The 20,851-nt window shown below is 44.7% G+C and overlaps 1 protein-coding gene across 1 annotated transcript; it reads right to left on the minus strand.

The window, feature by feature from the left end:
- Positions 1-381: 381 nt before the first annotated feature.
- Positions 382-17,283, minus strand: LOC140724478 (erythroblast NAD(P)(+)--arginine ADP-ribosyltransferase-like). The gene is made up of 3 exons (XM_073038924.1): positions 17,164-17,283; positions 4,729-4,900; positions 382-2,723 (listed from the first exon to the last, which is right to left on the minus strand). Exons 2-3 carry the CDS (start codon positions 4,787-4,789, stop codon positions 1,900-1,902), a joined length of 885 nt encoding a protein of 294 aa, XP_072895025.1. The 5' UTR covers positions 4,790-4,900; positions 17,164-17,283; the 3' UTR covers positions 382-1,899.
- Positions 17,284-20,851: the final 3,568 nt, after the last annotated feature.

A 20,851-nucleotide genomic window follows, 5' to 3' on the forward strand; every position in this document is an offset into this window, starting at 1 on the left:
AAACAAAAATAAAACTGCAATTGGATATTCTATCTCTGTGATGCATTTGCAGTGGCCGAGTCAACAAGCTTGAAGCCTGTCCAGTTCACTCTCCTTAAACCAGTGTGAGTTCCAATTTTGCCGCAGGACGATATTGCGCGATAAATGAGACACGCCGCAAAGAAGCAGGTGAAATGTAATCGGGAAGAGTAGGAGGAGGAGAGAGAGAGAGAGAGAGAGAGAGAGAGAGAGAGAGAGAGAGAGAGAGAGAGAGAGAGAGAGAGAGAGAGTGTGTGTGTGTGTGTGTGTGTGTGTGTGTGTGTGTGTGTGTGTGTGTGTGTGTGTCTGTGTGGAGGTGGTTGTGAGGACTGAGGACAACAAGCAGGACAATAAGCAGCGAGAGACAAATTCCTGGGAGTAGATCAGATTGCAGATGTTCACGGACGCTAAAAGCTAACGCTTTGGTGGCTAGCGTGGTTAAGACAGCAAGTGAGATGTTCTCCTTAGCAGTCGGACCTTAGAAGGCAGGAGATGTGTCAGATATAACTTACACAGCCGAGTTTTATAGAAACATAGGAAACGTACAGAACAATACAGGCCCTTCCGCCCACAAATCTGTGCTGAACCTTAGAACTACCTAGTCTTACCCATAGCCCTCTATTTTTCTGAGCACCATCAGCCATCCAGGAGTAATCTTGAAAAACCCTGTCGTTTGCACCTCCCGCACTGCCGCCGGCAGCCCACTTCACGCACTCACCACTCTCTGCGTAAAAAAAAAAACCCTGAGATCTCCTCTATACCTTTAAACTATGTCCTCTCGTACTAGTCATTTCAGCCCAGGGAAATTGCCTCTGACTATCCACTTAACCAATTCTTCTCATCATCTTATAAGGATGTCCTTACCGGATTATAGAAACACAGAAACATAGAAAACCTACAGCATAATACAGGCCCTTGAACCCAAAATGCTGTGCCAAACATGTCCTTACCTTAGAAATGACCAGGCGTTCCCGTAGCTCTCTACTTCTCTAAGCTCCATGTCCCTATCCAAAACTCTCTTAAAAGACCCTATCATATCCGCCTCCACCATCGTTGCCGGCAGCCCATTCCACGGACTTACCACACTCTGAGTAAAAAAAAATTACCCCTGACATCTCCTCTGTACCTACTCCCCAGCACCTTAAACCTGTGTCCTCTTGTGGCAACCATTTCAGCCTCTGACTATCCACACGGTCAATGCCTCTCATCATCTTATACACGTCTATCAGGTCACTCTTCATCCTCCGTCACTCCAAGGAGAAAAGGCTGAGTTCACTCAACCTATTCTCATAAGGCATGCTCCCCAATCCAGGCAACATCCTTGTAAATTTCCTCTGCACCCTTTCTATGGTTTCCACGTCCTTCCTGTAGTGAGGCGACCAGAACTGAGCACAGTACTCCAAATAGGGTCAGAGCAGCTTCCGATATAGCTGTAACATTACCTCTCGGCTCTTAAAAATCCCACGACTGATGAAGGCTAATGCACTGTAGGCCTTCGTAACCACAGAGTCAACTTGAGCAGCAGCTTTGAGCGTCATATGGACTCGGACCCCAAGATCCCTCTGATCCTCCACACTGCCAAGAGTTTTACCATCAATACTATATTCTGCCATCATATTTGACCTCCCAAAATGAACCACCTCACACTTATCCGGGTTGAACTCCATCTGCCACTTCTCAACCCAGTTTCCCTGAGGCACCTGTTTAGGGAATTCATACACAATCTGACGATGGTTCTGGGACAGGAAATGTTTGACTACCTTTTGCTCTACGCGGAGGCTGCTCTTTAGCGAATCTGTTAATTAACCCACCCTCCTCCCCCATACGCTATAGTGATCTCAGCTGAAGCACGAACCGGGGATCGAGCATTCCGCCCGCACATTACAGCGAAATGTGAACCAACAGCGACAGGATGCACAGCCACGCCATTGGGAAAATGGCGGTCCCCTCACACCGCAGGACAATCATCTCGCTTTCACTACCTCTCTCCACCCGTACCGGGTTCCCAGCCTCCCCGTCCGTTTGGAGAGAAATAGCAACTCCGTCAGGACGCGGTTGGTAACTCGTGATTATGAACGCTTCATATGGAGGAATCAGAACCTCTTCCTCATGAGGGGATACCGAGTATTTTTGTATCTGTGCACCGTACTGAGAGGAAATAGTAAACACTGTTTTTCTGCCGAATCCCCCCTCCCCTTGTTTGCAAGAGGACGAAGCAAAATAGCCAAATTTCATTCTGGATCCCACCTTACCCTTGGACCTTATTTTCATTCTTCTGTAGGTCGGCTGGGGTGGTTTACCCAAGTCCTCTCTCAGTCTCTCGAGGGCAATGGATAGAAGGTACTGGAAACTTTTGAAGGGAAATTTCTCCGCGTACACCGAGTCGTTGGTGCCGTACAACCTCAGTGCCGCATTGAACTGGCTATACAATTCAGTCTCAAGCGTATAGGCAATTATGGCCACCACGTGTTCTTCTTTGAGCCCCCGGGGCACTGGGACCTTGCTCAGCCGGGGGTCGGTTTTTCGTTTCTCAACTGCCTTCGTCCATGCGTCGTCAAGGGTTTCATTAATTTCACACTCCTTTGCGAGATATTCGATGGCCAACATGTCGGACTCGTCGCTGTGGGTGTAGACGTAAGCGGCAGAGTTCTCCATCATGCTCAGTGTGATGACGTCATCCCCACTGTTCCAAGCACTCCTCCGACCTGGAAACGGATAGAAACTTGGAATCAGAGAGCTGCGTTATGCGGAAGGGTTCAACAAGACAGGACGTTATTCGTTTGACCGTGTGTGTGTTGGGGCCGCGGGGCGGAGGGGGAGGGAGAGACACAGGTGATATCTAGTTGTATAAGCTTAAGAGGGGCATAAAGAGCGAGACAGCCCACAGTCCTTTCCCGAGGTTTGATGCATCATGAAGAACAAGGTTTGGGGTTGAAGGCGATTTAATGGGAAACCGCGCGGGAATTTTCCACCACAGAGGACATGCTTTCATATGACCCGGACGGAGCCGCCGCACCGAGGAAATTTGAAGCGTCATTGCACAGGTACATGGACAGACATAGACAGGCTGCAGATAGGTCTTCACTCAAGGACTTGTAAAAGTCTCTCTGCCTTCGCCAGCCTGCAGACCACCCGGGGGACAAATGTCGAACCTGCTTAGCTCCCCGATCAGGGTCACCTGAAGCAGCTGCAGCAGCTGGTGGGCAGGAATTCCTGGGGTCACCCGGCCTGTAAAGGAATTGTCCAGAGGAATGCGGTGGCAACCCACTTCCTTCGGGGGGAGAAAAGTAAAGAACAATCATAGTCATGTGACCATCGTCGCCAACATTACGATGGTAACCAGCGAGTAAACAAAGACAGGACTTCAATGGCGGGACACGAACCAAACTCCGATTGGCCTCTCCACCTTAATGGCCGGTTGTTCCCGTGCCGTGTCACACTATGACTCTCTGACCCCCAATTGTCGAAGAGTCGGATTTTGGCCCCCCACCTATACCAACCCCATCTTTCAGCAGTTCAGCGGTAGATACCAACGCCTGGGTGATTCAGTTCTACGTCTGGACACTTCCTGAATGATGTTCGGAAATCTGCTTCCACTGCTGATCCCCAGTAGTGTGTCCCAGATGCTCACACCTGTCTGGGTGAAGAATGGATTCCGCAGGACAGCACTAGATCTTCTATCCTTAGATCTCCCAGCTCCAGTTTATCTGCTTCTGAGATGGAGAAGGGTTTTCTGCGGTCGATTCAAAAATAATATTCCTTTCAGAATATGTTTCAGCCACGTCCCTGTCAACTCCGGAGTAAACAATCAAATGACCGAACCTTGTCTCCCCAGGCAATGAATCCTCCTCCCACTGCACTTGGTGCTATCACATCCTTCCGAAGGTGCGGTCCTGGTATTCAACAATAGATTCATATAAAGTTTATACTCTTCTGAAGTGGCCACCATGACTCTGTTCCCATCATGCTCTCCGACAGTGCATTCCACGTACTCAACACCCGCCGGATGAAATCGATACCGCCGAGGCTTCTCTCAGAATCTCAAAGGTACCAGACATAGTCAGTATCGGAACACAGCATAGTGAGGCCATAGTGGGTGGGATTTCCATCCGGTACTTTATCTCAGCACGCTGTATCACAGTGAGAACTGGAAATGTGTCAGGAACTGTTTACAGAAGAATTCTCCATCACACTCCGATCATTAGCAGGGGGTAGAAGCGCTGGGCTCTGTTGCCCGCTTGGTTACCCCAATCGGCTTCGCACCCCTCTCCTACCGCCCTGAAAATTTCCAACTGATCAATCACAGGGGAGATGAGAACGGAGTGTCGAGCTCTTAAGGAATGTGCGCGGAAGAGGCTTAGTTCGCCCCCTTATGAATTCGACGCACACCCTCTCCGCGTTCCTGGGGGCGGACTTGACATGTCCGGGTTTAGGACGGGATGATGCCGGATGGGTGGACTAATCGCAGGAGAGTGACTCGAATGTGTGTGTGGTGATCCAATGGATCCGGTCTGGATTTTACCAAAATTTAGGAAGTACGTTCCCAACTGGATTGCAAAAGTTGCGATTTCACTTCTTAAAAATTGAATTATTAAGGGGTCTGCTTAACTGGGATTTAGTGGATCGGGAACGTCTTCCTTGCAATACCTGCAAATACTAGTCCCCCCGAAAAAAATTCCCCGTGGTCTTGAATTTAAAATAGAGACTTACTCAGATGGCACGTGGCAGAAACGAGAATCAGAATCCATGAAAATAGTCGTGTTGTCTCCATTCTACGAAGAAGGATTAACTCGTTCCCTGCTTCGGATGGAAGCAGCGATGGAATTGTCCTATTCCTTCTTGATACACCCGCTGGCAAGTGATTCCTGCTCTCAGATAAGACCTGCATAACGGTAACACAGAAACTAAAGAATAAGGAGATCAGTGTGCCGCAGTAGATATTTGAATGTGTCGTCCAATTTCTTTCAAGTCCCCAATCCCATCGAGGTCCCATCCATCCCTTCCTCCCTCCTCCCCCCTCTCTCTCTTTCTATCTCTCTCTCCTCAGTCTCCATTACTTTCTCTCTTTCTATCTCTCTCTGTTTCTCTGTCTGTCTCTCTACCTGTATTTGTCTCTTTTTCTCTCTCTCTCTTTCCCTTTCTCTCCCCCTCTCTTCTATCTCTTTTTCTGTGTCTCTATTGCTTTCGCCCTCTTTCTCCTGTGATGAGATCTGAATGATTATTCTAATGTGGATTATTCCTTTAAAAGAGAGAGAGAGAGCGAAGAGCGTGTGTGCTATTTCAGAGAGATAGAGGAACAGAGAGCCTGTGAGTTGCCTTGGAAACTGAAAGGCGGAGCTATATGACGGACAGTTCGTCTTCCGCCTGTGCGTTGCCTTGGAAACTAAAAGGCGGAGCTATATGATGGACAGTTCATGTTCTGCACTGAGATATATGCAAGGTCGGCTGATTTTTTAATCAGACACACACCAGAGACACACAAGAGACACAGGAGACGCACGACTCCAGAGGCAAGGAGGACTCTTGTGAGCTTTGTGTACCCACGACAAGGGTGGGGTTTTTGCTCACAATGTGGACAAAGGGGTGACCGGTGGTGAGCGATCGGTGTGTTTAACCCTGGTCTGGGGTTGATAACTACACCACAGAAGACGGCATCCCCTTTTCTGTGGTCACAAGTTGGTGACGTTTAAATACGTTTCGGGAACAGGAGGACGACGTGGAGAATCGGCATCGACACTGGAAAATAAACCAACACTTCAACTCTCTCTCTCCAACTCTACTCAAACCAAATTCAAGAACTGAACTGATTACGTACCGTCTCACCGTAAGACGGTATCACCCAATTACCTGAGCTGGGGAAGCTTGGGAAAGTTATTTACCCACACACACACACACACACACACACACACACACACACACACACACACACACACACACACACACACACACACACACATATATATATATATATATATATATATATATATATATATATATATATATATATATATATATATATATATATATGCTAACCTGTTACCTGTTTACTTTATCTCGTTTTATATTGCTTTATTCACGTAGTTACTAATAAAATAGAGTTTATAACGGAAGGCTCAAACTCCAGGTGTGCTCATTTCTGCTGGTTCTTTTTAACCCATTACGGGATACGGAACAAATTGGGGCCTCTGTCCGGGATTAGAACAAATCGGGCGTTCGTCCCGGAGATGAACAAAACATGGTGGGGGCTTGATTGACTAGTTGATTTTATTGATTTGTGTGAGTGGATTATCAGCAGAAATGGAGTTTGGGGTTTAGTTAGTTTGTGGCAGAACCAATCCCAGAGGCGTTGGATGAAGCTAAGAGGGATGTACTGTTGGGCATTGCTCGTAAATTAAAAGTTAACGTGACCACACGTATGAAGAAGGCTCAGATACAGCTGTTAATAGCACTGCATTATGTAGCTGAGGGGAAATTCGAAGAGGAGGTGTTGGAAATGTTTGATGGTAAAGTAGCTACTGAGGCTGAAGTTCACCTTCAGTTAGCAAAACTGAAGTACAAGTATGAGTTGAAATTAAAACAGCTCGAGGCCGAAGAGGCAGAAAAGCAGTGACAGTTCGAGAGGGGGATGTGGCAGCGATAGGATCAATCGGTAGGTAGGGGTAAGGACCTGGTGGTACCGTTTATTATCAGCCAAAAATATTAAGTTAGTACCGCCCTTTGATAAAGCTGAAGTCGACTGGTATTTCCTACACTTTGAAAAGGTGGCCCAGAGTCGGAAATAGCCGGGGGATGAGTGGGCTGTCATGTTACAAAATGTGTTGAAGGGGAAGGCTCAGCAGGCTTTTTCTGCCCTGACCATTGAACAGTCAAGGAATTATGATACAGTGAAAGATGCTGTGCTTAAAGTCCATGAGTTGGTTCCGGAGGCGTATAGAGATTTAAGGAATTCCGGGCGCCAAACTCATGTGGAGTTTGCCCATGGCAAACAGGTGTGCTTCAATCCCTGGTATACTGCGGAAGGGGTTACTGAGAGTTTGGACAGCTTAAAAGAGCAGGTTGTGATTGAAGAATTTAAGAAGTGTGTTAACGATGATGTAAGGGCATACAGAGATGAAAAGGATGCCGCTACCTTGAGGGAGTCCGCTAGGTTAGCAGTCGAGGTTGTTTTAATACACAAGGTTGAGTTTACTCTGGATGTGAGTTTCCCAGTGAGTAGCTGGGAGGATCAGGGGATCCTGGAATTTGAAACTGGGACTGGTATTGAAAGCCTAGAAGAGGCAGCTGTCCCGATTGCCTGTGTCCAGGTTGCTGAAGCACCTGTGAATTTCCAGGGTGTTGAACCTTGTGTTGTAACTCAGTTAAGGTCTGAGGTGTCTGACTCGTTTGAAAAGGAATGCAGTCTTTTTGAGCCAGATGGATATGGTTCAGTGAATAAAGGGCTAACCTTGGTGCCAGTGAAAATTGAGGATTCTCAGCTACTTGTGTTAGACAGTGTTCTAAAAGTTGGTGATGAGTTAAAAGTTTGTGATGTGAATGTTATTGGAAATATTGAGAGAGGTGCTGTTTCTGGATTTTTAAACAAAGAACTTGGGAAGTTTGGACTGGTTTCGCGACCTTTGACCCTGCTTGCAGGACAATGACCTGTAAAAGTATGTTAAACTCTGTTGAATTCTGTTTTCACAGTAGGAAGTAAACACCTTTAAGGTTTTGGAGCTGTTTTTCACGATTGCGATGTGGAAAGAAAGGATTGTTTTGGTTTTGAAAGAGCACCTGTCTGGGTCACTATAGAGACGAATCAAGTTAAAAGTCGTAAGAACAGAATAGATGGGTTGATGGAAATTTTCAAAACGTAAACATGGTCTTCGTAAGCTTAGTGATGGTACTGGGTTTGGTGAACATTAAGTTGGCACCTATACAGGGTGAAGTTTATTCAGCTGTACAGCTAACAAGCAAGCTTGTTGCTGTTGACACACGCACAGATACTGATGTGCGCAGCAGCCCGAAGCATGTCTAGAAAGGCTGCGGATGCATTTAGCAAAGACAGGGGTTTAACTTGTGAGAATTTGTCAGAGGCTTTTCTACCTTCAATGTCACCTCAGGATTTGGGTAGTTAGGAGGATGAGAAAGGTTTGTCCTTGTCCAGGGATGAATTTATAGCAGAACAAAGTCGATATTCTGAAATTGCTGTGTTGAATGAGACAGCTATCACAGAAGAGGAGCATTAGAGAGAGTCGGTAGGATATTATTTTAAGGGTGGTGTGTTACGGAGGAAGTGGAGATCACCTACTGTGCCTGCAAGTGAGGAGTAGGCCATTGAACCTCAAGTTGTGGTCCCGAAAGTTTACAGGGCTGAAATGTTAAACATGACACATAGTGTGCCTTTAGTTGGACACTTTGGGGTCAGGGAGACAATAAACAGGATTATGAAGGAATTCTACTGGCTTAATTAAAGAAAGGATGTTGTGAACTCTTGCAAAACTGTGGTAAAAACCATTTATAAAATTTTTCACCCTGGTAGGTCGACCTAAAGAAATCCACTCTGACCAGGGTAGTAACTTTACTTCAGAAACATTCCAGTGGATAGTTAAAGAGTTGAGAGATAAGCACATTGTGTCACCTTTGACCCTACTCAGAGAGCAATGGTCGGGTCAGAATGTAGGTATGAGCGTGCTTAGTTGTGTTTCTGAATTCAGAGACAGACTTAACAAGGCTTGTGACCTTGCGAAGCGGAATTTACAGCACTCTCAGATAAACATGAAACATGTTGGAGAAAGGGTCTTGAAGGTGTTCCTTCTCCTTACCAACCCTCTTCAAGCGAGATTTAGTGGGCCATATGAAATAATTAGGAAAATAGATTCCTGAAATCATGTTATTAGAGCTCCTGGTCGATGGAGAAAGGCTACCCAGCTCGTCCACATAAATCTGATCACGGGTTGTCATGACTCCGAACGTGCACCTGTGAGCATTGTTATGACAACGGAGGAGGTTGTGGTGTCTGTTACTGGGATACCAGGCCTCCCTGCAGTTTCCAAAAGACTCAGAAATTCTGATGTTTTGAAAAGTCTTGATGGAAAGACTCAACATTTGCAGTCAAAGCAACAAAGCAACAAGAGCTTAATTAACAAGTCTAAAGGTTTATTCCCTGACATTCTAAGAGCAGACATGGCTGCGGTGCATGACGTAATTGTAGATAAAGTCGATCCCATTAAGCAGCACCCTTACAGAATGAACCAAGACAAAAATAAAATGGTTGAACAAGAAATTGAATACATGCTAACAGCTGGCATAATTAGCCAACCATTTCAGACTGGGCGTCACTGTGCATGATAGTCCCTACGTCGGATGAGGGTATGAGATTCTGTACTGATTACAGGTAAGTTAAAGCAGTAACTCAGACAGATGCTTATCCCATCCCAAGAGTGAATGACTGTATTGACAGAGTGGGGAAGGCTAAATACCTTACAAAGATTGACCTGTTGAAATGTTGCTGGTGTGTTCCTTTAACAGGAAGGGCTAAAGAAATATCTGCATTTGTGACACCATCTGGATTGTGTGAGTACAACGTTTTACCCTTTGGGATGAAAAATGCTCCAGGGGCGTTCCAAAGGATGATGAATTTAGTTATTCAAGGTTTAGAAAATATAGGGGCTTTTATTGATGACTTGGTTGTATGGAATGACATCTGGGAGGACCATATCTCAGCAGCAGAGAAACTGTTCGAACGGCTTTCTAAGACAGTTTTAACTGTAAACCTTGCTAAAAGTGAATTTGGCCACGCCACTGTCACGTATCTTGGCTGTGCAGTAGGCCAGGGCCAACCGGCACCTGTACACGCCAACTTTCAGATGTGTTGCTGAGGTTCCCGTTCCGACGGGTAAGAAAGCGTTACGAAGGATTTTTTAGGAATGGCGGGGTATTACCGAGAGTTTTGTTAGAACTTCGCAGACATCGCTCTCCCCCTAACGAAACTCCCAGGGAAAAGAGAAAGATTTTTGTGGAACGACTTTTGCCAAGAGGCATTTGAGCGCCTGAAAACCATTCTATGTTATCAACCTGTGCTCAAAGCACTTGATTTCAATGAACTATTTCCAATCGCAGTCGACGCCAGGGATGAAGCTGCTGGGTCAGCTTTGTTGCAAACGGATGAGGATGAAATTGAACATCCAGTAGCTTATTTCTGAAAGAAATTTACTGTGCATCAGGAAAATTACGCCGCTGTTGAGAAAGAGTTGCTATCATTCATTTTAGCATTGCAACATTTCGATGTCTTCATATGTCTTGCGCGGAAACCACTTGTGGCTTACACTGACCATAATCCATTAGTGTTTCTGAGTAACATGCAGGATAAGAATAGAAGGTTGCTTAACTGGAGTCTGATCTTAGATGGAAATAAACCACGTGAAGGGTACAGACAATGTTATAGCAGACTGTTTGTCTGGATGTTAAGTTGAAGTTTGTAATGCTTTGCCATGTTACCTGATAATTACACATGTAGTGCTTTAAGCTGTATAATCGATAGTTAAGACAAAAAAATTTCTGGTTCATCAAATTTTTTCCTAAAGGGAAAGAGGTGTCACGAGATCTGAAGGCTTATTCTAATGTGGATTGTTCCTTTAAAAGAGAGGGAGGGAGAGAGCGAGCAGCGTGGGTGCTCTTTCAGAGAGAGAGAGGAACAGAAAGCCTGGGAGTTGCCTTGGAAACTAAAAGGCGGAGCTATATGATGGACAGTTCGTGTTCCGCACTGAGATATATACAAGGTCAGCTGACTTTTTAATTAGTCACACACCAGAGACACACAAGACACACAGGAGACACAAGACTCCAGAGGCAAGGAGGACACCGGTGAGCTTTATGTGCCCACGACAAGGGTGGGGTTTTTGCTCACAGTGTGAACAAAGGGGTGACCGGTGGGGAGCGATCGGTGTGTTTAACCCTGGTCTGGGGTTGATAACTCCACCACAGAAGACGGCATCCTCATTGCTGTGGTCACAAGTGGGTGACTTTTTCGGGAACAGGACGACGTGGGGGATCGGCATCGGCATTGACATTGGAAGATAAACCAACAGTGCAGTTGCAGTTCATACAGCCCAATCCATCGTCGGTACAGCACTCCCCGACTTTGAGCACATCGACAAGGACTGCCGAGACGGGCAATTTGTCACGAACACGAGACGATACTTCTGCAGAAGGGAAATCTACATATGCTGGAAACACACACACACACACACACACACACACACACACACACACACACACACACACACACACACACACACACACACACACACACACACACACACACACACACACACACACACACACACACACACACACACCTGGCTGAACTCAACAGGCCGGGCAGCATCAATGGGAAATAGTACAGAGTCGACGTTTCAGACAGAGACGCTTCATCAGGACTGGGAACACAAAGCTGGGGTCAGGGTAAGAAGATGGTGGGGGGAGATGGAAGAAACACAAGGTTGCGGGTGAATGGTGAAAAGGGGTGAAACACAGAAATGTGAATTCGACTGGTGGATTAGACAAGGAGCTGGAGAAAAGGATAGAGGGGCACCCTTTCAAAACAGAGTTGCGAAGAAATTTGTTTAGCCAAAGGGTGGTGTTGCTGTGAAGGCCAGGTCGTTGGGTGTATTTAAGGCAGAGATTGATAAGTTCTTGATTAGACATGGGATGAAAGGTTAGGAGGAGAAGGCCGGGAACTGGTGTTGAGGAGGAGTAAAGTATCAGCAATGTTTGAATGGCGAAGCAGACTCGATGGGCCAGCTGGACTAATTCTGTTCCTACGTCTTATCGACTGATTGTCTTTTGGAAATCTGATAGGAAAGGACAGAAGAGCATGGACAAATGGGAAGGAAGAGGAATACCAGACAAGCGGGTAAGGAGATAAGGTGAAGTGGGAAATAGGAAAGGGGAATGGTGAGGGAGTGAAGGGGCATTTACTGAAAGTTCCAGAAATCGATGTCCATGCCAACAGACTGTTGAAGATTAAGCAGACGGAATGTGAGGTATTGCTCCTTCAGCCTGAGTGTGAGCTTATCGCGACAGTAAAGAAAGCCACGGATTGACGTGGGGGAATGGGAATGGGAATGGGAATGAAAATTTAAATAGGTGGCAACTGGGAGATCCTGATTTCATTCAGATTATAGTATCTTTGTCTTGTTGGCGTTTAGCAGAGGTCAGGCTGGGCTAGCATTACGCCCTCATTAACCTGGTTTTTTGTTTTGTGGTTTATTTTTGTCTGATATTTGAGAGTTGAGAGCGAATTCCTCCCAGCCCTCGGATGTTTTTAAAAGGGCAATGCTATCCGTTGAGTAATACGTCGATGGTAATCTTAGATTGGAGTGTTTCTGGTTTCGATTTTAGTTCTCCGTGCCTTTGTGTTATTCAATGTTTGATTTAGTTCATCTGTCTAATTAATCCCTAAGTTTAACTCTATCATTCCGAGTCTCCATGTTTTCGTGCGACTGTATCTGAACATAAACCTTGACAAACGTGGCATTAGCAACAATGACACCCAACATCCTGGCCATGATTTCTTTTCGCGCCTGCTACGAGGAAGGAGATAATGAACCTTAAATCCGACACCAGCAAGTTTACGGGAAATTATTATCGCTCAAGCACCAGGCTCACTTTGCAAACTTTGGGCAATGTCCGGGATGTGATAGTAGCGCCGAAGGTTAAGGATCCCTTCGGGAACAGTGACCACAATATCATCGGGTTCACATTGAACTTTGAGAAGGAGAAAACACAAAACAGTGTGTGGGTATTTCAGTGGAATAAAGGAAATTACAATGGCATGAGAGGGGAACTGGCCAAAGTTGACTGGAATGGGTCACTAGCAGGTAGGACAGCAGAATGGCAAAGGCAGGAGTTCCTGCAAAAAAAATGATGGAATTGCAAGAAAGATATATTCCAAATCAGAAGAAATTTTCGAATGGATGAAGGACGCTACCGTGGCTGGCGGTGAAGTCAGAGCCAAAGAGCAAAAGAGAGGCCATACAGGAAAGCTAAACGTGGCGGGATGATAGAGGATTGGGAACCTTTGAACAACTTGAAGAAGGAAACTAAGAAGGTCATTCGGCCGGAAAAGATGAATTATGAAAGGAAGCTGGCGACTGATATCAAAGAAGGTAATAGAAGTTTTTTTTTTAAGTACGTAAAGGGTAAAAGAGAGTCGAGGGTAGCTATGCGACCAAAAGAAAACGAGAGACGCAGTGATGGAAGAGTAACTCAATACATACTTTGCATCACTCCTCACAGCGGAAGACGTCTGCAGTACACCAGGCGTTCAAGAGCGTCAGGGAGGTGAAGTATGTTGACTGGCAATTATAACTGAAAAGGTGTTCAGGAAGCTAAATGCTGGATAAATCTCCTGGACTTGATGGAATGCACACTTAGATTCTGAAGAGAGCAGCAGGAGAGATTGCGAAGGCATTGACAAAGATCTTTCAAGAATCGACATCTTCAACACTTTACCGAATGGCTGAAAAATTTGCAAATGTTACTCCGCTATTTAAGAAGGGTGGGAGGCAGCAGAAAGGAATCTATAGACTTATTAGCCTGACATGGGGATCGGGAAGTTGTTGGAATCGATTGTTGGGGGTGGGATTAAGGAGTGCCTGCGGGCATATGACAAGGTAGGCCAAAGCCAGCATGGTTTCCTGAAAGGAAAGTCCTGCCTGACCAACCTACTGAGGTTTTTGAAGAAATTACAAGCAGGGTAGACAAAGGGGATGCAGTAGATGTGATGTACTTGGATTTACAGAGCGCCTTTGACAAGGTACCGCACATGAGGTTGCTTAGCCCATCGAATTACAGGGGAGTTACTAGCATGGCTGGAGCATTGGTTGATCTGATGAAATGAGACTGTGGGAATAAAGGAATCCTATTCTGGCTGGCTGCCAGTTACCAGTGGAATTCCACAGGGGTCGGTGTGGGGACCGCTGCTTTTTACGATGTATGCCAATTATTTGGACTCTGGGATTAATGGATTTGTGGCTAAATTTGCCGATGATACAAATATAGGTGGGTGAGCGGGTAGTGTTGAGGAAACAGAGAGTCTGCAGAGAGACTTAGATGGTTAGGGGTTTAAGCAAAGAAGTGGCAAGTGAAATACAAAGTTGAAAAATGTATGGTCGTGCACTTTGGTAAAAGAAATAAACGGGCAGACTATTACTTAGATGCACAGAGAATTCAAAATGTAGAGATACAAGGGTCTTGGGAGTCCTTGTGCAAGATATCCTGTTGGTTAACCTCCAGATTGAGTCGATGGTGAAGAAAGCGAATGCAATGTTGGCATTCGTTTTAGAGGTATAGAATATAAGAGCAGGGATGTGAACTTTTGGCGCTTTAAGGCACTCATGAGACCAAACTTGAAGTATTGTGTGCAGTTTTGGACTCCTTATTTTAGAAAGGATATACTGACCTTGTATATGGGTTCAGAGAAGATTCACGAAAATGATTCCAGGGATGGAAGGGTTACCGTTTGAGGAAAGTCTGGCAGCTCTTGGACTGTGTTCCCTGGAATTCAGGAGAATGAGGGGAGATCTCATAGAAACATTTCGAATGTTAAAAGGCCTGAACAGATTAGATATGGCATAGTTTTTTTCCCATGGTAGGGGAGTCTAGAACAAGAGGGCACGACTTCATGATTGAAGGACATCAATTTAGAGCAGAGATGTTGAGAGATTACCCGTCAGAGGGTGTTAAATCTATGGAATTTGTTGCCACTGAAGGCTGTAGAGGCCACGTCATTGGTAATGTTTTAAAGGCAGAGATAGATATAGGTTCTTGATTAACCAGGGCAATAAAGGGTATGGGGAGAATGTAGGAGAGTGGTAATGACTGGAAGGATTGGATCGGCTCATGATTGAATGGTGGAGCAGACTCGATAGGCCGAATGGCCTACTTATACTCCTATATCTTATGGTCTAATCTTCTGGTCTTGTCTTGTGGTCTTACACTCCAATACTGAATTGATACTACGCCTAAGGACTCACTTCCCAGGACTCCATAACTCATGTTATCAAAATGTATTACGTATGCATTTTAATTATTGTAACTTTATTATTTTTCAGTTTTTATGTTTATATCATTTGCTGTCTCTTTCAGATTCTTTGTTTGCCCGTCTTTTAGCAGTTTTTCATAGATTGTTTTTTTCTCTCTCTATTTACTGTGAATACCCGCAACAAAAAAAAAACGAAACTCAGGTTAGTATGTGGTGTCATCACTGAGATTTGGTTCACTGAAATTTACTTTGAACTTTGAACTTATCAACTTTTCCTCGCAATCCCGTTTGCATTATTGGCCGCCACACGGCCTGAACTCCTGACACCGCTTCTGTGTTTAAAACCTACCCACCTTTCCGATCTCAAACCATGTGCGTACGTCATTACAGTCATCGGAGAACGGGGATATTAAGTACAAATTAATGTTGAAAGGCAGGTCGATCCCCCTTTGTCTTCCAGGCTTATTCGGGAAAATGGGGAAAATCTGGTGCTATCAGTTACCTAAAGAAACGAGATATTGTTGGTCATGTTCACAGGACCAAGGTAAACCTTCGGTCACTAGTTCCCGAAATACCGCGAGGAGAATTGAAATCCACAAGACTGCAGACTTGGTGTTCTTTAGTTTCTTTGCTCATCTGCCTCTCTGTAGCTTGCCTTATGTTTCTTCTGTTAGTCTTCCTTTCTCGTTTAACCGTTCACTCTTATCACTTTCCTTCTGCCTCCCTTCCCTGCTTATCTCTGCTCCTTCACTTGCTTATCTCGGCGCACCCGTCTTCTATCAATGTTCCCCTTTACTGCAAACCTCTCTCATTCCCACTCTGCTTTGCCCTGACAGCACAGCTCACCCCCTCCTCCCCCGCCACCATTTCGGAATTCCCTTCTCAACCCACCCAGGCAGTTACACCACGAAGCCCCCGAACACCTGCTAGCCGTGCAGGTCTTACTCTGTACGTCTCCCCGTCCGATCCCATGAGCCGCCGGGCACGATGGCGCACCCGACAGCTGCGATCTCTCATACTCAAACACACTGGCCATAGAACAGATGTCCATTCATTCCTGAGGCTGTGAGCGAAGGGAGACGGAATGTCTGTAGCTCTGTTTAATCTGATCCCTTTGTGTTAATGAGTAAGCGAGCAAGCTTATGAGAGGCATAGCTGGAGTGGATCGCCAGCGCCTGTTTCCCAGGGCACGAACAGCAAACACCTGAGGGCATATGTACAAAGTTAAGGGAGGGAAGTTTAGGGGAGACACCAGGGATAAGTGTTTTACACAGAAGGTTGTGGGTACCTGGAACGACTTGCCAGGGATGGTGGTGGAATCTAAAACATTAGGGGTATTTAAGAGCCTTTTGGTCAGGCATATGGATGAATGAAAAATAGAGGGTTACGGGGTAGTGTGGGTTCAGTACTTTTTTTTAAGGAATATATGGGTCGGCACAACCACGAGGGCCGAAGGGCCTGTAATGAGCTGTAGTATTCTAGTGTCTAGTGTCTAGTTCTTTTCTGACTGTCTCCTGTTGTTTCAATCCTCCGTTGTGGAAGAATGATTTCTGCCTCACGGTTCGCAGATCCATTCACCTACACCCCCTCCCCCCGGGACTTTGAACACTGTCCGCCCATGTCTAATTAGGCCCAAACATTTCCTATTAATTTTACTCGAGTTCTCTCCAGATGAAGTTGGGGAACCGTTCCGCTTTGACGGGCCTCTCCGTGACAGCTAATACCCGAGCAGCACGCCACGGGAACAGGCCCTTCGTCCCAGAATGTTCAGAAGACCGAAAGACATTAGTGATCAAACTCCCAACTCAATCAACATCTTCTGCTTTCATCATGTCTACATCCTCCCACTTGCTCACACTTCTGTGCCTGTCAAACGGCTCTTGTAATTCCCGAATGCCTCAGTCTCTACGACCACCCCAGGCAGCGCAGTCCAGGCACTCTGTATCAATAACCTGTCGATCACATCTCTTTGAAATTATACTCTCTCACCTTAATTGCGTGAACTCTGGGATGGGACATGTCACCTCTCCGGGGAGGGGGGGGGGGAAGATACTGCCTTCTTACTGATCTGTCTCCCTTCATTCATCAACTGAACGAGTTTGCAAACACTCTGTACTCACTCAGTCCACTCTTCCAATTTATAACATCGAAGGAGGGAACCTGCCGTTGGCCAGACGACGTGTCCTTTCCTTTTCCAGCCTCTGGCATGGGAGTTCCTTCTTGCGGTGGGTGATCTCCGGAGTTCTCCGGGCTTTGCATTTGAACTTCCTGATTTTAAAACACTCCTTATGAGTTCAAATGACGCAATTCAGTATTGCTGGCACGAAGTCACCTGACCAGCCTGAAACACTCTCCGATTGGATGTGGTGGAAGGTTAAAACATTCCACGCCTTTGCTGAATTAATTAGCTCTGTTGGACCTCGCCCAAACTTGTAAACCCGGCCAACAAGCCACTGGGGCGAGATAATGAGATCACTTCAGCAAACCCGCCATTTTCCACAGATCTCTGGAATGGAGAACTAATTATCGCTTTGCTTCGGCTCGTGACAGTTTCTGTTACGGTTTCTGATTTTGCCAAAGCAGCCACGAATCTAATTTATTTTTCAACATTCTTCTTACATTCTTTATATTCCTCGAGCACCTCATTTACTCCATGCTGCCTATATTCATTGTAGATCTCTCTCTTTTTCCTGACCAAGTTTCCAATATCCCTTGAAAACCATGGCTGGCTCAAACTTTTAACCTTTCCATTCTATCTAACAGGAACATAAATATTCTGTACCATTAAAATTTCACCTTTAAATAACCTCCATTTCTCTATTACATCCTCCCCAGAAAAGGAATTGTCCCAATCCACTCCTTCTAAATCCTTTCGCATCTCCTCAAAGTTAGCCAGCTTGGATTAAATTGATATATCATACACCTTTGGCTTCTGTACTTACCAATAATCAGAGATCCCCCTTTTTCAGGCTTTTTCGAGGTACTAGACAGGGCTGTTCTTGAAGTCCCTTACTATTTGATATTGGCTTGGAACCCTTGCCAATCGCTCTTCGTGGTTCACCCAATATATTCGGCATTATTCGTGTGAATGGGTTACATAAGGTATCACTGCATGCAGATGACCTGTTACTATATATCGCTAACCTAGAGAAATCCATCCCTGCATTAATATCACTATTTACTCAGTTCTGTAGTTTTGCTGGTTATAAATTGAATCTTAATAAGAGTGAGCTTTTCGCTTTAAATATGCAAGCTCCATTCTATAGACAATCACCATTCAGACTGGTTACTGATTACTTACTTGGGTGCTAAAATTACTAAGAAGCATAAGGATCTATTAAAAGTTAACATTTTCGCTTCATCGATCACGTTCAACAACTGCTTACGAAATGGTCCCCATTGTCCTTTGGACTGGTAGAATTAATACTGCGAAGATGATTATTTCACCTGAATTTGTTTATCCATTTCAGGGGGTACCAACCTTCATTTCTAAATCCTTTATTGATATTATTGACTCTAAAATTTCTTCATAGATATGGCACATAAAAAAATCCTAGGTTAAGTAAGAAATATTTACAGAAATCAAAAAAAAGATAGCCGTTCGGCAATACCGAATTTCAGATTCTTTTACTGGGCAATTAATATTCGATATTTAACGTTCTGGACATAAGATCTGGATGAAATTCAATATCCACGATGGGTGAACCTCGAGCGCGAGTCTGCACAGGGGTTCTCTTTGGCTTCTATCTTAGGGGCCTCGCTTCCCTTCGCACTTACTAAACTGAATAGAAATATGACTTATCCAATATTAAACATACAATGCAAATATGGTTTCAATTCCGTAATTTTTTTTTGGATTGTATATATTTATCCTATCAAGTCCTATTATATCTATTTCTTTCTTCCAACCATCCAGAGCTGATCAGGCTTTTCTTTTTATGGAGAACGAAGGGAAGACAATCTTTTCGTGATTTATTCATGGATAACTGTCACAGTTTTTTTCAGATATTCACAGATTATAAACTTTTTGAATATTATTTTACCTGCTCTTGCAATATCACATGAAACTGAAATAACAGAAAAAAGTTCGGTTTAAACCCTTATCAGAAGAGTTTAATAGTAATTATTTCCGATTTAATTTCGAAAGTACATTTAGGTGCATCTGATAAAATTAACAATGAATGGGAAATAGAACTTCAGGTATCTTTACCTATAGAGAAATGGAAGAAAATTCTCCAACTGGTGAACATTTCTTCAATGTGTGTTAGACACGCTTTGATGCAGTTTGAGGTGCTTCATAGGGCCCATATGTCCAAGGATAAGTTAGCTCGTTTTATTGCCATATAAATCCTATCTGTGACAGATGTAAGTCTGAGGTAGCTTCCATGACTTATATTTTCTGGTCTTGTCCTCTTTGGGAAAAACATTGGAAATATGTTTTTGATATAATTTCAGTAGTTTTGCGAATTGATTTACACCCTCATCTTATTACTGTAATTTTTGGATTACCAGTGATGGACTCTAGTCAATGATCCCCTTCAGCGTGCCAATTGATTGCATTTATTACATTAATAGCCAGAAAGTCCATTTTATTTAAGTGGAAAGATCCCAATCTCCCTGCTACATTTCAATGGTTTTCCTAAACTATAACATGTTTAAAGTTAATGAAACTTAGGGGTGGCACTATCGACGCTTCGGTTAAATTTGAAGAAACTTGGAGACCATTTATTCAACAATTTCATATGGTGTAAGCTGACCTTTACCGAATCCTTCTCAATTACTTTTTCTTCGTGTATAGAGGAGTGGAGTTAATGACAAATAATTATTTTAACTGATGAAGCATGGAGGCCCGGCTTTGGTTTTTTTTTTTTTTTTGTTAGTTTATGGGGACTTTTTTTACTCTTTTAAAAAAATATCCTTTGAATTCCTCTGATGTTTAGTTACTAGGAGTTTGGGAGGCTTAGATTACACATGTTACTCGGAGTCTGTCTCTGTATACGTTAACCGTTATTAATGTAATCCCGATCTATTTGTATCATTATCACTGTTATGTTTATTTACTTGAAACTCAATAAAAAGGATTGATAAAGTCAATTACCATAGGAACCCTGGATGATCATCGACAATGTCCCGTGGTTCTGTAAATTCACGAACATTATTTATACTGAATACCGGTGGGTCGAATATGACTGGCTCGATACAGCTTTAACTCCGTTCCTCCCCTTCGCTGGGATCCTGCTAACAGAGTCAGATTTTTGTGGCCAGACGGGTCGTAAGGGGCTGGAGGATCAGAACACGGGGAGAAACCGCAGTGACCCGGAGAAGGAGAACAGGAGGATGTGCTCTTCATCCTCTCCGGCAATTTCATCCCCCTGTGGATGGCGATAGTTGTAAGTGTCAAATGTTATCGGGTCTCCGGTAAAGGATCCGATTTCAAAGATTCTGTTTTGGTATTTCACTACGTCGGGATTTTGCTGAGTGATTTCAGCTCCTGCACGAACACAATTATTCAGACGGTGATTCAGTGGAAATTCAGGGAGCGGGTGATCAGCGCGGTGAAACATCCTGCACACAAGCCGGAGTCGGCCGAAGCGTCACCAATCTGGGCTCCGGCTTCTCGCATTCACCGGCTGATCTCCCCAGGAATTATTCCCGGGCGAATTGTCCCATCCACCAGCAGCACCGGGATGTTAGGATAATGTGTGTGTCGGAGGGAGGGGGGAGTTGGAGGGAAATGGGTGCGGTAAAGCACTGCTCTGGTTCCCAGAGGTTGTCTGTGCGCTATCCCGCTAATGCGGGTTCGCTAAT

The sequence above is a fragment of the Hemitrygon akajei genome, unplaced genomic scaffold (assembly GCF_048418815.1).
Source record: "Hemitrygon akajei unplaced genomic scaffold, sHemAka1.3 Scf000238, whole genome shotgun sequence".
Lineage (NCBI taxonomy): Eukaryota > Metazoa > Chordata > Chondrichthyes > Myliobatiformes > Dasyatidae > Hemitrygon > Hemitrygon akajei.

What these genes read in the sequence shown, in the direction of transcription:
- LOC140724478 (XM_073038924.1), bottom strand. Translation starts at nt 4,789, where the DNA reads ATGGAGACAACACGACTATTTTCATGGATTCTGATTCTCGTTTCTGCC. An exon ending in TTCTGCCACGTGCCATCTGA is followed by an intron (nt 2,724 to 4,728) that starts GTAAGTCTCTAT and finishes ATCCGTTTCCAG; the next exon opens with GTCGGAGGAGTGCTTGGAAC.